An 18834-nucleotide genomic window follows, 5' to 3' on the forward strand; every position below is an offset into this window, starting at 1 on the left:
AACAAATACATCCAGTGATCATGTATTTGGTCACTTCTTGTTACTTCTATTGCTATCCTGGCATCCACTCATGTTCACCCCTCAGCTGGATTTCTTCAAAACTGTCTAACTAGTTTTCTTCCTTCCATCCTGACCCTAGGTCTTTCAAAACTGCCTAATTAATTTCCTTCCTTCCGTCCTATCCCTCCTCTGTCTATTCCATAAAGATATTCTTTTTAAATGGAAGTGAGAAAAGTCAAAACTGTCCAAATGCTGCCTCTTCTCAGTTCTTACAATGGCCTATAAGAATTCATGATGCCGATCTCTTATAACATCTTTCATTTTATGTCCCCTTTGCTTATTTAATTTCCTCTACACCAGATTTCTTGGTATTCCTTGAACATGCCAGGTATTCTTCCACAGCAGGGCTTTGTAAAACCTGTTTCTTCTGCAAGAACGTTCTTCCTCAGTTTAGCTATTGTGAATTACACTGCTGTAAACATTGATATGGCTGTGTCCCTGTAGTATACTGTTTTAAGTCCTTTGGGTACAGACTGAGGAGAGGGATAGCTGGGTCAAATGGTGGAATTCCAAGTTTTCCAAGGAATCCCCATACTGCTTTCCATATTGGCTGCACCAATTTGCAGTCCCACCAGCAATGTATAAATGTGTCCTTTCTCCCACATCCTCGCCAATACTTATTATTGTTTGTCTTCAGAATAGCTACCATTCTGACTAGAGTGAGATGGTATCTTAGTAGTTTTGATTTGCATTTCTCTAATTGCTAGAGATGATGAACATCTTTTCATACATTTGTTGATTGATTGAATATCCTCTTCAGCACAATTCACAACAGATAAACTGTGGAACCAACCTAAATGCCCTTCAGTAGATGAATGGATTAAAAACATGTGGCATATATACACAATGGAATATTACTCTGCAATAAAAGAGAATAAAATCCTGGCATTTGCAGGTAAATGGATGCAGTTGGAGAAGGTAATGCTAAGTGAAGTTAGCCAATTCCCAAAAAACAAATGGCAAATGTTTTCTCTGATATAAGGTGAATGACTCATAGTGGGGTAGGGAGAGGAATCATGGGAGGAATAGACAAACTCTAGATACCGTAGAGGAGTGGGAGGGGAAGGGAACGGGTAGGGGGTTAGCAATAATGGTGGAATGTGATGGACATTATCATCCAAAGTACATGTATAAAGACATGAATTTGTGTGAGTGTACTTTATATACAAACAGAGATAGGAAAACTGTGTTCCATATGTGTAATAAGAATTGTGATGCATTCTGCTTTCATGTATTTAAAAAATAAAAGCAATCTTAAAAAGTGTTCTTCCTCCAGATACCCTCAAGGGCCATCCCATCATCTCTCACAGCCTGTGCTCAAATACCACCTTTCATTAACGTATAAATGGAAACTATTAAAAACTGGGACTCCTCCACCTGCAGTACTTCTCACCCCTCTTTTCCTGTATTAGTCTTCTCAAAGGTACTTCATGAATTTCTGAAGTCCTCTATGCTTTACTTATTATCATTTGTGTCTATCTCCCTCCACTAGAAAACAAGATCCATGAAAACAAAGTTGTTTTTTTTTGTCTGTTTTTCTGTGAGTGGTGCCTGGAACATAGCAAGTGCTCAATAAATATCTGCTGAATTTCTTAGAAGACTCTAAAAAAAATAGAAAAGAATAAAGACAAAAGCAGAAACCACTAATCATTTTTCTCATTTCATAATTACTAAAAAATAATTTTGACATGGAGATGAGAAAGTTGTTAAAGATGATCTGTTCTGGATTTCTGGTATATCACTGGCCTTCTGACTTAAAAACATACTATCTCCTTAGTTATTTGTATCTTTTAACTTCTCTTTTAGCAGTGCCTTGTAGTCTTACATGTGTTTCATTGTATCTATTCCTATGCTATCTGTGTGCAATTATAAAAGGTATTGATTTTTCTGTTGTCCTCTAGCTTTACTACAGGGATGGCTTTTCCTTTAAAAGTCTTAGTTGGAATTCATTGACATCTGCCACCAATTTGGGACAATTCACACTCATTATTTTTTTGCCTTGCCTCTAATTTTTAAATTTTGTCTTCCTGGAATTCCAATTACCTATGTGTTACAACTTTCCCTTGTACACCATAATTTTTATCTCTTTGTCTCTGTGTACTGCATTCTGAATAACTTGTTTGGATTTATCTTTCAAGTTCACTAATTTTCTCTCTATCTATGTTTATTTTAATATTCACCTTATACTACTGAGGTCTGTGATTCCTCCCGTCCCCACCCAATTCCTAAAAGTTTGATTTGTTTCCTCTTCAAATTTTGGGGGGAATTTTTATTGTCTTGTTTCTTCATAATAGTTTACATTTTAAGCATATTCCTATTCTTTTTTAAAAAGATACATAATACATACATAAGTTCTGTATTTGACAATTCAAACTCTTTATGCAACTTTTTTATATTACTTCTCTTAATTCTTACTCATGCCATCATGCTTTTTCTGTATTTTGGGAGTCTTGAGTTCCATGGAACTTTATCTGTGGACACTACTTGAAGCTTGGGCTTTTAAAGGCCCTCCTCCCTAGAAGATTTGTGTTTGCTTCCAACAGGCTTCTGGGAATGGTACCCAAAAAGAAGAGCTTTAAACTTGATTTGAGCTGGGATTTGGGGGTTCAAAGTTTCAAATCCATGTTACGATGGGCTTATGGTTAGGAAGCTCTCTTTTAGGCCTTTGCTATTTATAATTAATTATGGTATGTTCCGTTTTCTGATTTCCTCAAAGGGTCAGGATGCCCTTACAATCAGATAAACAGGACATAATAATGTCCTAAATCTTATGGAAACATGAAGGATGCTTAAAATGTATTATTTTATGCAGCACCACACCATTCCTTTGTATTTATTCCTTTTATGTGCAAAATGAATATGTTATAATGTTAGTATAAATTGGTTTCATGCATTAAATTCATGCTGGCTCAATTTCGAGGGTACATTTTTTGGGAGGTATCAGGGATTGAACTCAGGGTCACTCAACCACTGAGCCACATCCCCAGCCCTATTTTGTATTTTCTTTAGAGACAGGGTCTCACTGAATTGCTTAGCACCTCGCTTTTGCTAAGGCTGGCTTTGAACTTTCGATCCTCCTACCTCAGCCTCCTGAGCTCCTGAGATTAGAGGTGTGCACCACCACACCTGGCTAGAGGGTACCTTTTTTATCCTCCTATATAATATATAAATTTTAGATTTTTAAGTTTTTTGAAGGGCTAAAGTCACAAAGATAAATCAATATCAGTTTAACAAATTTTTCAAGATTAATACGTTAAATATCACAATGAACTTGTGATAATCTGGACATAGGAAATGAACGGAAAGTAACAGCTGGATTTACACAGAATTAAACACGGAATGGTGGCAGCTTGGAAGAAATGACTAATGAGAAAAAAGAAGTCCCTTAAATTCCAAAAAGCATTTTACTAAAAAAGTGAAAAACCAAGGAGGAAGATTATTCAATATAATTTAACAAAATATTTCCTTAAATTAATCATTAAAATTAATGTTTCTAATTTTACTCTTACAGTTATTTCACTAATGCTATCCAAAAGGAAAAAGACAAATGAGAAGAGCCACTTTATACCAAAGGAGAAGATGCCTTATTATGACCTTATGTTGACTTCCAGGATTATTTCAAGAAGTTAAAGAAGGCTTCTCTCCAGAAGATCATTAAAAAAAAAAAAAAAAAAAGACTTTTATAATATAGTAACCTCTATTTGATTGCCTTCCAAGGCTTCAGGAAGATGAGTAAAGGCATACTGAATAAACAAGCAAGGTCCTCTAATGTGGTCTTCAGCTAGAATTTACAATTATTCTCTTACTCCAGAGCACAAGTAACTAAAGGCCCATAAACTGCTGGGATTTTCCAGGCACTAAGGGTATACAATCCCACCTGCTTAAGAAGCTGATGGTTAATGTTAACAGTGGATACCAAAGCCCTAGGTGGGAATAAACCAGGAAAACAACAGGGCATGGAGCTCAGCAGTAAAGTGGTAGGAAATAAAGTCAGAGAGGTTGCCAGGAGCCAGCCCTTATTAGGCCTCATAGATCATAGAAGATTTTAGCTTTTAAGTGTAAGGGAAGTCATTGAAGGGATAAGAACAATGAATGAGTGAAAACTGGATTATGCAATAGGACAGATATAATGCTAAATCAATGTGCAAAAACCTAATTAATAGTTCTAAATATTCTTTACATATATCTAACATATGCTTTTGTAATATTTATTTTTTAGTTTTTAGGTGGACACAATATCTTTATTTTATCTTTATGTGGTGTTGAGGATCGAACTCAGCGCCTTGTGCATGCCAGGTGAGTGTGATACTACTTGAGCCACATCCCTAGCCTATCTAACATGCTTTTAGAAACAGTTAACTTGTATATTAAGTTCATAAAAAAGATTTTAAATTAACATTATTATCTTTAAAGCAGAATATAAAAAGGAGACTGAATCACAGGAATATATTCAGGGTTGTAGTTAAGATGACTGTGTCTAAGACAGGATTAGCTACTCAAAAGCAAACACAGAAGACAATAAGACAAAACAAAGAACAAACAAGTACCAAAAAATGAGGGAGAAGGAAGTTGGAGTATGAGGAGAAAGAAGACTGATTAGTAGGCTCAGTGGAAATCCCTGTCAAAATTCCAGCAGAGGGGCTGGGGTTGTGGCTCAGCGGTAGAGCACTCGCTTAGCAAGTTCGAGGCCCTGGGTTCAATCCTCAACACCACATAAAAATAATTAAACAAACTAAAGTTGTTGGGTACAACTAAAAAATAAACATTTAAAAAAAAATTCCAGCAGACTTCATTACAATTGATAGGCATACCCTAAAATTTACATGGAAATAAAAAAGGGGGTTGGGGTTGGGGAATAAAACTAAGAATTTTGAAAACGAAGAAAATTTACACAGCTTGGGAGATTGAGGCAGGAGGATTGCAAGTTCAAAGCCAGCCTTAGCAACAGTGAGGCACTAAGCAACTCAGTGAGACCCTGTCTCTAAATAAAATATAAAGTAGGGCTGGGATGTGGCTCAGTGGTTGAGTGCCCCTGAGTTCAATCCCCAGCACACACATACACACATACACACACACACACACACACACAAAGAACTTACATGAAATTTCAAGACTTACTATTAAGTTATAGTAATGAAGACCATGTGGTGCTGGCATGAAAACAGAGAGACACCAGAGATTAAAAAAAAAGAAAAAAATAAAACTGGTACCCCAGAAATAAAACCATACATTTGCAGTCAATTGTTTTGACAAGGCTATTCTACAGAGCAAAGGACAGTCTTTTCAACAAATGGTGCCTAGACAACTAGATCGTCACATATCAAAAAGGAACCCTGGACACTTACCTCAAACAAAAAATTATCTTAAAACTAACCCAAGAACTGAGTATGGTAGCACATTCCTGTAATCCCAGAAACTCAGGAGGCTGAGGCCAGAGAATCTCAAGTTTGGGGTCAGGCTCAGCAACTTATCAAGGCACTAAGCAAGACCCTTAGCAAGGTGATGGGGAAGTTCGGGATGTAGCTCAATGGTTAAATGCCTCTGGGTTCAATTCCCAGTATGTAAAATAAAAAACAAACAAAAAAATTCACACAAAAATTGATTCAAGACTGAAATGTAAGAGCTAAAAATACAAAACTTCTATGAGAAAATCTTTTTTATTTTGGGTTAGGCAATGATTTCTTAACAAAAATACATTCCATAAGAGAAAATATTGATAATTTTACTCCCTCAAAACTAATTAATTTTTACTCCTCAAAAGATCACTAAGGGGGCTGGGGTTGTGGCTCAGCAGCAGAGCGCTCACCTAGCACGTGCGAGGCACTGGGTTCGATCCTCAGCACCACATAAAAATAAATAAATAAAATAAAGGTATTGTGTCCAACTACAAATAAAAAATAAACATTAAAAAAAAGATGACTAAGAACCAGGTGTGATCCCCGCTATTCAGAAAGCCTTCTGAGGTTTCCGTTACCTGTGGTCTGAAAATATTAAATGAAAACTTCTAGAAATAAGTAAATTATACATTTTGAACAACTTTTATCACAATATTTTGTTATAATCTATTTTACTGTTAGTTGTTATTAATCTCGTACTTGCCTCAATTATAAATTAAAATCTATCAGGGTTGTACATACAGGAAAAAAAAAACAGTACAGAGTTTGATACTATCCAGTTTCAGGCATCAATCAAGGGACACCTCCCCCACAGATGGGGGACTACTGTCTAAGTTGTTTGTGTTGGGCTGGAGATGGGAGCTGGGATTCATTACAAAGGGTAGGAACCTCTTTTGAATGATGGAAATATTCTAAACCTAGATGACAGTAAAGAATATAAAACTGTATGAATTTAGTAAAAATAATTTAATTGTCACCTCGGGTAAATAAATGGAACATAAATTGGATCTCAATAAAACTGACGCAGGAAAAAAAACAAATCAAAATTGTAATATTACTTCAAACCCATTACAATGGTTACTATAAAAATAAACACAACTATATAAAATGTGTTGGTGAGTATGTGGAGAAAATGAAGGCTTGTGCACTGCTAGAAGAATTGTAAAATGGTGCAACCTGTGTGAAAAAAAAAATTCAGAGGTTTCTCAGGAAATTTACAACTACCATATAATCCAGCAATCCCAATTCTCAACACATAATCTAAAAGAATTAAAAGCAGGGTACTTGCCCACCCATTTTCATAGCAGCCCTATCTATAAGAGCCAAAACACAAAAGCAACACAAGCCAAGCACCCATTGACAGATGAGTGGATACGCAGAATGTATAATAAATATTCAATGGGATATTATTTGGCCTTAAAAAGAAAGGGAATGCTGGGGCTGGGGATGTGGTTCAAGCGGTAGCGCGCTCGCCTGGCATGCGTGCGGCCCGGGTTCGATCCTCAGCACCACATACAAACAAAGATGTTGTGTCCGCTGAGAATTAAAAAAATAAATAAATATTAAAAAATTAAAAAAAAAAAAAAAGAAAGGGAATCCTATAATGTGCTAAACATGGTTGAACCTTATGAGGACATTCTGCTAAATGACAAAAAAAGACAAATACCAAATGATTTCATTCATATGAGGTACCTACCTGAAGTAGTCAAATTTATAGAAACAGAAATTAGAAAGGTAGTTACCTGGGCTGGGGGAGAGGAAAAAGGGCATTGTTATTTAATAGGCATATAGTTTTAGAATTGGAAAAATAAAAAGTTGTAGAAATCTGTTTCATAACAATGTGGATACACTTAGCACTCCTGAACTATTCACTTACAGTGGACAAAAACTTAGATATTGTGCTTTCTAATCCAATTTTTTAAAAAAGGAAAACCAAGAGATGATGACTTTAGGCCATGTGAGAGTAAGAGTTTAAAGTAGGTGGTAAACAGGGTGAGAAAATCCCAAGGGCATGGTGAAACTCAGCAGAGCAGAGTCACAGACACTTGTAAACAATTACTCTCCTAGGATTGGGCTTTGAGAGGTCTGAGTCAATTTGACTGGGCTTCAAATTTATGATAGCATAATACAATAGAGTTAATAACAGAAGAGCTAAAATCGTCAGAAACAGCTCAAAATTATAATCTTCCAAATAGGTTCAGTCTCAAGAAACCAAGACACCCAGAATGAATGGGATAATCTTCTTAAGTGACTGGAATATCAGATTCATCTGGTGATCTAGTAAAAAGATCATCTTATCAGTGTCCTCAGAGGAGACTCTGTCCCCACACCATACATACAGCCCTGCTCACAACACCTTCAATAAATATTTGTAGAAGATTGATCATTATTACAGGTTCTATAACATCTGTCAATTTTTCTTTTAATATTTTTTTGTCATACATGGACACAATATCTTTATTTTGTTGTTTTTATGAGGTGCTGAGGATTGAACTTAGTGCCTCACGTGTGCGAGGCAAGTGCTCTGCCACTGAGCCAGAACCCCAACCCACATCTGTCAAGTTTTTACAGATTTTTATTTACTTATTTTATATGTGACAATTTGTTCGTGAATACAGTTGAACTCAGTTATTAACTTTGAAAAAATTTGACTTTTAAAAAAAGTTGCCAAGAAGCATTTGGTTTGATACATTACAATTGGCTAGAAGTGTCCTTGTCACAAAAGGTACATCCAAACACCAAACTCAGTCATCATCTTAAAACAAGTGACACAAAAATGTGCTTTATTAACTCAACATAACATAAACAAGAAGTAAGCCCTATTCATAGGGTTACAAATGGTTCTACATGCTTCCTGCTCAAGTAAATTTCAAGTATAAAATAGGCAGATTTATTGTGCTATCATAACCAGTTCACAAACACTGAAAGTACAAGTGTTTAAAACATAGTTGTCTAAAGTTTAAAAAGAAAATCCATGAGGTTGGTGTAGGGGGAAAAAAAGATATTTTTTAGATCAAATCAAAGCAATGCACATATATAGAGTTTAAGTCAGTGTTAAGCAGAAGAGTAGTTAATAAGAGCAACATTAAAGTATGGCTTTAGTTCTAATTTTATAATTGTAGTATAATTTAAATAACATTAGTTGTCAACTGTCTAGGTTAATTAAGTTTTGATGCAAGGTATGGAAAAAAGTTGGCTTAGCTGTGCAAATATGCTACATATTTATGAATGTAAAGGTAGTGAGAAACAAATGAAGGAGCTCTCTCAATAACAGGCAGTCTGGTTCTAGTAAGAAATCTAAGAGAGGGGCTGGGGATGTGGCTCGCCTGGCATGCGTGCGGCCTGGGTTCGATCCTCAGCACCACATACAAACAAAGATGTTGTGTCCGCCAAGAACTAAAAAATAAATATTAAAAAATTCTCTCTCTCTCTCTCTCTCTCTCTCAAAAAAAAAAAAAGAAATCTAAGAGGGGGCTGGGGATGTGGCTCAGGCGGTAGCACGCTCGCCTGACATGCGTGCGGCCCAGGTTCGATCCTCAGCACCACATACAAAGAAAGATGTTATGTCCGCCGAAAATTGAAAAAGAAATATTAAAAATTCTCTCTCTTTAAAAAAAAAAAAAGAAATCTAAGAGATTATCAATTATTCTTCACCCTTGAGTGGAAAAAATCTGGACCATCCAACCAAATACAATACCATTTGGAAAAAAGAACATCAAGAAGCACAAAGTGCAGTTTTTATCCACTCATTCTTAAGAGCAGAGGTCAACAAACTTGTCCTGTAAAGAGCCAGACAGTAAATATTTAGGCTTGGGCAGGCATGCGGTCTCAGCTGCAGCAAATCTGTTCTGCCAAGGTAGTACCAAAGTGCTACAAACAAGACATAAATGGGTAAATGTGGCTGTGGCCCAATCAAGCTTTGGATATGAACAGGGACATTTCAATTTAATATAATTTTCACTTCACAAAATATTACCATTCTTTTATTTATCCTGAAACACTTAAAAATATAAAAGTCACTCCTAGATCATGGGCCATACAAAAACAGATGACAGGCTGGGTTTACCCTAAGGGCTACAGTTTGGCAACCCTGTCAAGAAATTAGATGAATCCCAGGTGTATGTGGCAGGACACGGTCATGCTCTTTCTCTCTGGAATTTAAAAATATAGACACTAAGCCAACACCAGCAAGTTTTGCTTTCTCTCAGTAATAAATAACCACAAACTGAAATGTAGTGGTGACTAACCTCTAATTAAAGAAATTAGGTTTAAGAACTACGTGGTTAAATAATTAGATCCTAAGCAACAACAAATTGCTTGAATTAGAACAGAAGAAAGTCTATCAGAGATGTCAAGAACCAGAAATTGTATAAAAATGTTCTGGCCAAAAGAAGCAACAAATTTTTCTCTTAGAGACTTGGACTTAGTTACTAATATGCTGGCAGGAGATTCTTCAAATCTTTGTTTTGAAGATAAGGCTTGAGATTTATTTGACAAACCTCATTTACTCAATATTGTCAACTCCCCCAAAGATCAACAGGAGGAGCTGTGCCTGGCTTCTAGTGGAGGCGTCAGGAAACTGAAGGGACATGTAAGACTCTCTGAAGGGAAAAATAAAAACAAAATGCAGAAACACAGAAAGGGGCAGGGCATAGTCACCTGTCCACAGGAACCAGGCTTGCTACCTTTACTTCACTTCATGCTGTATAAGAAGCTAACATGCACTGGGCAGCATTGAAGGCACTAGGGATTTGGTGGAGATATTTATAACTAAAGGTTGCTGTGAGGGTTAAATGCTGGATATGAAGAAGTGAGCAAAGGGCCTAGAGTACTGTGAGTCCCAAATAAATATCAACAACACTTCAATCTCAAACATGTGAGGTCTGAATAAATGTCTAGTCTATGTCAAGAATGAAACATTAATGTATATTTTATCTCATAGTTTCAATTTCGTCCCCAATTTCTATTGGGGATTTAATTTTAATTCTTGGTATGCAATAATGGTACCACATAAGGTTTCTTCCATGTTTAAAAACTTCTCTCTCTATGGCCACCATGACAGTTCAAAGCACCAAGGTCCCTAACCTGGTCTTTGAAGATTCTCTAGCTGGCCTCTTCCCTTTCAAGGGTCTGGGCAGTGGTTTTCTTTTTTGTTTTTGTACTGGGGATTGAACCTGGAACATTTTACCACTGAGCTACATCCACAGCCTTTTTTAATGTTGAGACAAGTCTCACTAAGTTGCCCAGGTTAGCCTCAAATTTGGGATCCTTCTGCCTCAATCTCCCAAAATGCTAGGATTATAGGCCTGCGCACTGCACCTGGCCAGGCAGGGGTTTTCTAAAGTGGCAGGTCTGCCATACCCCTCCCCTCCCCAGGACTCCTAACTCAGGCTAAAGTCAACACCTAGCAGCTGTCCTTCTCCTTGACAGCCGGCCCTGGCTCCACATGGCTCTGGTCCCTGCTCTCTCTGCCAGAGTGTCCCATCCACCACCTTCCGCAGGTGAATTCCTGGTTACACTCTGGCTTCACTGTAAATGCTGTTCTTCACAAAAGATTTCCCTGGCCAGCCAAGAAGGTAAACACATCTTGTTAGAGAATTATTTTGTGTAAACAGGAAAAATATGTGATTTATATTATTTTTCAGAGCTTCAAAACGAGTAGGATAGTTCTTTGAGATACAATAGTACAATCTTAAAACTGGTCAGAGAGCACAGGAAGAAATTATACAGAACTTTAAAGAAATCCCGAATGTTAAAATTTTTAGAACAAAACACAACTGAGGATTATTTGAACTCAATACTGCTATTCTTTCAAGTAAAACTACTATTTCAGACCTTTTTTGAAGACATTTATTGCTCCAGTTATCTGGTACAAAATAAAACTTAATGTTGAAGTTACAAATGCCACAGGAGGCAATTTCAAGTTGCACTGTCCAACTTGTTGCTGTAGAAATTTTTAAGTAAACCTTCCAATGATCTGAAGAGAATTTCTATAAGTGGAAAATATCTGATTTTAGAGCATCTAAGAAGACTGCAGATTCCAGATAGATGTTAATACTCATGGAGATTAGTATGCATGTTTGTTTTTGTACTGGGTATTGAACCTAGAACATTTTACCACTGAGCTACATCCACAGGTCTATTGCTAGAAGAAATAAAATATCATATTTACATACCACATTTATAGAATTTACATTATAGGAAAATCACTTTCCTATACCTGAAAAGGTTTAAGAAACAATTATTCAGAACACCCACTCTTTTCTAAGGGGAAGATAACACCCCATTTTTTCAGAGGAAGAGTGTGATCTCAGTGGTTCAGGATCCATAAGTACTGACGGGGTGTGGGGAGGGTGACCGGGGATTGAACTCAGGGGCACTTGACCACTGAGCCACATCCCTAGCCCTATTTTGTATTTTATTAGTGACAGGGTCTCGCTGAGTTGCTTAGTGCCTCGATAAATTGCTGAAGCTGGCTTTGAACTCACGATCCTCCTGCCTCAGCCTCCCGAGTTGCTGGGATTAGAGGCATGTGCCACCACAACAGGCCTCACTAAGGAACTTTTAGGGGTAGACTCTCAGGCCACCCCAGAATAATAATTAAATTGACCCAGAATGGAAGTAATGTGTACTTTGTAAAGCTCTCTGAGTTTTAAAATCAGCTGAGATGGGAAACCACTGACATATAATGAATGTAGGAAAACAAAAATCTATAAGACATACAAAATCAAAGTTGAAAGGAATTTTAAAAGTTATCTAGCAAATCCAATTAGGAGTAACTGTTCCGAAATTCATTAGAATCTAAAAGAGAACCTATCACTGCTTCTTGTTGTTGTTGTTGTTGTTGTTGTTGTTGTGGGGAGACCTGCTAACCATATTCTCGGTTTGGGAACAATTCAGATTATCAAATACTTGAACTGTAAAATTTAGTCTAGGTGAGACCAGGTAGAGTTGAAGACACTTACAGAACACACTCCTGAGCTGACCATCTCTGGCTCTCCTCCCCAGGAACCCAGAAGACTATACACTGCTGAATCTGGTGGGGGCACAGAAGAGCTCAGTGAGCTCAAATTCTCTCAATTTGAATCTGATTGTAATGAGTGATGTTAACCATAAACACTGTTACTGGATTCTCAACTTTTATGTTTATAAATCTTGGAACACTTTGTTATAGACCAGAACTATTGTCAATATTGGCAAAGTGAAAATCATGGCATAGATGACAGATTAGGAGGCAAAAAGAGAAATAAAACACACTGATTTTCTCAGTTTATGCAGTAGAAGTTGAAGGGAGTTCTAAGAAATTGAGTTTTAAGAATGTTATTTAAAATCACAAAGGAAGCCAACTTAAAAATGGTGATACAATTATGAAAAACTGGGATGAGTTAGGGTTAGGATTAGGATGGCATCTATTTATAAATGAGGTTGGTTCCTTACACCCTTGATGAAGTTCAATAATATCTAAAACTGGTAGGTCAAGAAAAATGGTCTTATACATATAAGACAGAGCAACAGAGAGGTAACTACTGGTAGACCTAAAACCCAGGCAAAGGAAGGTCAAGTGTTGGAGGGTGTGTTGTGTTAAAAAAAGCAGTTCTGTATTACTGAATTTTTAATCCACATGCATACATTATTTTAATAAATACCAAAGTTTTTAAGATATTTAAAATTATTTTTAAAATTATTTGATATCCCCAACAGCTCATTTGGTCAAACCATCTTCCATCAGGTAGGTAAAAGATAATGAGTGCTCACTATAGCAGAGAAACTTCCACACTCATGATGAAGACTAAAGATCCCAAACCTGCCAACTTTATTGAGCAAAGTATACTTACTATCACCATTTAATTCAGAATGAAGAAATCATTTCAGAGACTGAATCCTATCCTTTTCTGTCTCTCTTCCTCCTTGCTCTTTATTTCTCAAACTTTTTGTTCCCCAATAGCTTTGCTTTATTTAGCATGTGCGCATGCGTGTGTGTGTGTGTGTGTGTGTGTGTGTGTAACAGCCTTATATACACATACAGCGCCTAATTTTCTCTCAATTTGAAAAGGGAAAAGTTGTTTTTCATTTCCATGTCATGTAAACTGACTCAAGGCCCTGTGGGCACTACTGCTGAGGAGAAGAGGTGGCTTCTATCACTAATTTAAGGGCAGGACATATAAACAGCAAAAGGCAACTCAGCTCAATAGCACAAACACTCCTCTTCAAGGTATTCCTGTTCTGAAAATGCTGTTTCTTAGGCTTCAAGAATCAGGAAGCTAGGCTTCCATGTAGATGTTTATGGTGATTTAAAGAAATTGGAGCTTGGCGTCTAGAAAGGGCAATGTTCGTGTTAGGTGATTCTTGATTTTGATCCAAAGGAATTTCACAAGACCTTCATTTCAGAAGGGTCCACATTCAGGTGCATACTTACACTATATGTGCAAGGTCAAGTGGTTTCTCTGGTTGCTCAGGAAAAACAGGATGTGGGGGTTCTCTGGAGGGCACACACCCCAAAGATTTACTAATTGCATGGCTCAGCTTCTTTGCAGGGGATTTCTGTGTCAAAGTAAAAAAATAAAACAAAAATAAGGAATTAACTCTTCAAAATAATGATAAAGAACTTCAAAAGAACTTGGTGACAAGAGCATAGAAAATATCTTTTCAAGTACGAATCAAGTTTCATTGTAGTCAACATTATTGAGCCTTGCAGGAAGGAACCTGCAGTGGTCCCAAGGTCACTGTGGTTCCTTCATTTCTGTGGCCTCCCTCATTTCTATTCTAAGGTCACACTATCAAGTTAATGTTAACTTCCCTCTTGGCCATCACTACATGCCCCTGAATGAATTTGCTCTTTTGATGCTTCTGGATTATTTTTGGAGAAATGTTAAAAAGTTAATTCCTCATCAAAGTCAGAACTTTTTGATGGTCCAATACTCAAAGGTTAAAATAATGCTATGACCACGAGGCTTTATGGATGTTAGCAAATAAGCTAACTGAGAAACATCCCAAAATGTCAGAATACTTCCAAATAAATGTGAGGCAGAAAATTTGGTATTAAGGGTCTGGCTATACAGGCAGATACAAACTCACATACACAGGTCAGCATCAAACCTATGATATACTAAAGGTATAAAAATAAGTTGGTGTACCAACCATTTCTCTGAAAGACAGAAACAAGAAATCCCAAGATTATTAAATCTAAGTAAATAGTCACAGAAGCAACAAAATTAAGTTACATAAAACACTTCTAAAGCCTCTGTTTGCCTTTTTTTGGCTTCTTTATACTTTACTTTTGGTGCTGGGGGTCAAATCCAGGACCTCCTGCTACCGAGTTACAACCCCAGGCCTTTTAAAACTCATAAAGGAGGCTATTCATATAAGATTTTGTTGTCTACTCAAACCCCTTTAAATAACACCATTATCTGAGATTCTGGCAGGTTATTACCTGAAAAAAAGAAAAAAAAAGTTTAAAGATTTCTTTCTACTGTCTCTACAATTTATTACAGAATGTGCCACTTAAATTCCTCATCAATACCACATCTCCATTTGACTTTTTATATGCTGCTTCCTATAGTAAAATAATACAAAATAAGGGCCAGGGTTGTAGCTCAGTGGTAGAGCCCTTGCTTAGCGTGTGTGAAGCACTGGATTCAATTCTCAGCACCAAATATAAATTAAAAAAAAAAAAAAAAAAGTACAACAACAACTAAAAAATAATGTAAAAACATAAAATAAATAAAAATCTCTTTGCTCTTAATATAAGGTAAGGTTAATTAATACTTGTTTATAATAGACTGAATAATACCAATTTCTTCAGAAACTTCATATGTTGGCTCCAAATCACCTACCACTATCTCCTTCGATGAATTAAGTTCTAGGAAAAGTCTAGATGTAACCTAGCTTCCTGCATATCCTGAAAAGTGAAACAAAGCAGAATCTCTCCCCAACTGCTTCCCACTTCCCTTTGCCCAACAACCAGCCATCTTCTGCACTGCCCCAGAGAACATAACATAACCCTCTTCTGCTTAAGAGCTCTCAAGGGTGATAAGCGGTAGAGGATAAGATCTAAGAAAAGACCATCACACTCCACATGGACACCCTCAAGACACCCTCATATCAGGTCCTCAATCTTCACCTCCAATGACCAGCTGCTTGCTCACAGTTAACCCAATACGCCTCGTCCTTTTAGGTTTCTATACCTTGGCATGTGCCTTTCCCAGGTGACCCTTTCCCAGTCTGTCTTTCTGCTCATTTCTTAAACCTGCTTCCAAGTGCCCCTTCCTGAGTGAAGAGTCCTTTGCTCTCCATGATTAGTATCGCCTTCCCAAGCTACCTACCAACTTACACATGCTCCTCTAAAGCACACACCATGCTGTGTCAGGTTTTATTTTATTTGCCTATTCTTATTAGGCTGGTGCTTCTGAAGGAAGGACCCACATCTTATCCATCTTTGCATTACTAGAGCAGTTTCTACAACAGAATATGATATCCAAACAGGATTTTCTAGATTGCTTTTTCCTAACAATACCACAGAGTTGTTTTTTTTTTGTTTTGTTTTGTTTTTGAGAATTACAAGTAAGAGACAACCAAAGGGAATCAAAAGAATGCTTTAATTCACCTTTATAACTAAATATTACATGTATAAACCACACAATTTCATGATTTGTTGCTGTATCTGAGAACCATTTGGGCCATGAATTCATGAAGTCTATATACGACTTACATTACCTTCATCTAAGAAATAACAGCCATGAAATCACAGGTTTCATGAGTGTATTTTATTAGAAAGATTAAAATAACTAGGTGACTATTAAAAATTATTTGCCTTTGTGGGGTTGGGGTTGTGGCTCAGCGGTTTAGCACTCGCCTAGCGCATGCAAGGCCCTGGGTTCAATCCTCAGCACCACATAAAAATGAATAAAAAAAGGTATTGTGTCCAACTAAAAAATAAATATTTAAGAAAAAAGTATTTGCCTTTGTAGTCCCTGATATTCTTAGCAGTATGCTTGTGATGATCTTGGAAATACTGCTTTAAGTCAAAGTTTAAGATGAGATCCAATTTCAAGCCTCAAAAGCATAGATATAAAGGTAAAAATCAATATATTGGGTTCAACTGATACATATGGGAAGGATAACTAAAAAAATTGGAATGCATCAGACATAGTGGCACATGCTTGTAATCCCAATTACTCAGAAGGTGGAAGCAGGAAGATCACAATTGGGGCAACTTAGCAAAACCCTGTTTCAAAATAAAATTTTAAAGAAAGGTCTGATAAAGGATACCTGGGTTCAATCCCCAAATCCCCAGTACCAAAAACAAACAAACAAAAAAACCCAACATTGGAATAACTATATGTAAGAATTAGGATATTATCTAAGATATAGATCCAGATTAAAAAGGATGTTATCCTGAAAAATTTAAAGCTATGCATTTCATTAGGTTTGTCTAAACATATAAATAGGGATTTATCTAAAAAAATCTCAAAGAGTGATTATAGTATGTACCTGAAGTGAATTTTGATGAGTTAGTTTAGGAAGATAATATTATCAGTCTCTAAGCAAGAGTTTGAAAGATGTTGTAAGTGTCAAGACAGGAACATTCCCTGATTTGTCTATTCAGGTCCTAGGACAGGTTTGGTAATTAAAGAACTAAATATTTAAGAGAGTGAGAAAGGGAGTGGTAGAGGAAGAAAACCAATCCAGGCCAGGACGTGTGTCTCCAACACTTCCCTTACACTACCACACCAGAGATGTTCTCTTAGGTGTCTATACTCTCCCTGAATTTGCACTCTAAAACTGCTAGAATAGAGAGGCCTTAACTTAGAAAATTAAATCAATCTTTTTGCATTTTAACACCTTAATTCATTTTACCTAATTTAAAAACATCTCCTATTATCTCTAAAATTACTACAGGTTACATTTCTCTTAAATGTATCAAAAAAGGTATAAAATGTGCCATGCAGGGGGCTGGGGATATAGCTCAGTTGGTAAAGTGCTTGCCTCACATGTACAAGGCCCTGGGTTCAATCTCCATCACCACCACCACCAAAAAAAAAAAAAAAAAAAAAAGTGCCCATTGAGTTTTAAAAGTCATAAACCCCATCAAAGTTATAATATTCACCTTGCACCATTATGCCTAAGAAACAGAACCATGACAGTCACTTTGAAGCTTCCTTGTGTACTCTTATGCCAATATACCTGACTCCCACACCTTCTCCTCTCCTGGCAATCACTGCTGGTATTATAATTATTTCCTGAATTTTACTAGTTCTGCAATTATGTATAAATAATATATCTTTAGACTGCTTAAAACCTACACATATACATATATTCTTCTATAAGTTGCTTTTTTCAATAAAAATTGTTACAATTCACCTATGTGGATAAATATATCTTTAATCCACTTGCTTTACTGCTTGATGTATTTCATTGCTTAATGACTCATAATTTATGTATGTATTCCACGGCTGGTGAACATTTGGATTGTTCCCACTTTTTTCCCTATCATTCATAACACGCCTATAAAAGTCCTAGTCTGTGTCTCTTGATGTCCACGTGTCAGAATTTCTTAGAGTGAAATTACTGGATCAAACGGTTACTCACTTTCAATTTAACAAAGTATTGCCAACTTGTTTTTACAAATTGGTTACACTTTCCCCTCCCATCTGAGGTGTGAGAGAGTTCTTGAAACTCCACATTCTGGCCAACCCTTATTATTTGTGTTTCTTCTGTGAAATGCCTGTTCCTGTCTTTGCCATAGTATTGCACAGATTGTCTTTCTCTTGTAGATTTGTAAAAACTCTTTATGTTTTTATTATTTTAACCCTAAGAAAGTTATGTTGTACAAACAATTCTTGCTTTAGGACTATTTCTCAAACAATTATGTTTTTGGTGAACAGTTATCTTTAAATATGGGCAGTCCCAAACCAGTAACTTTTCTTTAATTTTTTTTTTTTTTTTTTTGCTTTTTTTGTATCTTAACACTTTCCTTCTTGAGATTATAAAGAGTCTCTCCCACATTGTTTTCTAAAGTTTTGTAGTTTTTACTTTCATATGTAAGTTTGATTCTACTTAGAACTGATTTTTTAACATATAAGGAAAGATCCATTTTTATCCTATTGCATAAGGAACTGCCTTAATGCCATTAAATAAAATTCTGTTCTTTCCTGCTAGATATTCTATTTCAACGCTGTACTAGTTCCACAGTGATTTAATTACTATAGCTTCTTCTTATCTTTTCAGAGGCCAATGCCCCAAACTTACATTTTTCTTCAAGAGTGTCATTATTCTTAATTCTTGGCACTAAATTTTAGAAGGCAGTTTGTCATTTACCATTAAAAAAAAAAAAAAAAAAAAAAAAAAACCCTTGTGGGATTTTGATGGGAACTGATCA

At 36.4% G+C, this 18834-nt stretch overlaps 1 protein-coding gene across 1 annotated transcript in view; it reads right to left on the reverse strand.

Moving 5' to 3' along the window:
• The window catches only part of Dtnb (dystrobrevin beta), a 227110-nt gene that overhangs the window by 88326 nt on the left and 119950 nt on the right, over positions 1 to 18834 (reverse strand). Inside the window, exon 9 of the mRNA XM_076833871.2 lies at positions 13873 to 13997. Coding sequence (XP_076689986.2) covers positions 13873 to 13997 — 125 coding nt within the window. The remainder of the gene's footprint in view (positions 1 to 13872; positions 13998 to 18834) is intronic.

Source organism: Callospermophilus lateralis, chromosome 14 (assembly GCF_048772815.1).
Source record: "Callospermophilus lateralis isolate mCalLat2 chromosome 14, mCalLat2.hap1, whole genome shotgun sequence".
NCBI lineage: Eukaryota > Metazoa > Chordata > Mammalia > Rodentia > Sciuridae > Callospermophilus > Callospermophilus lateralis.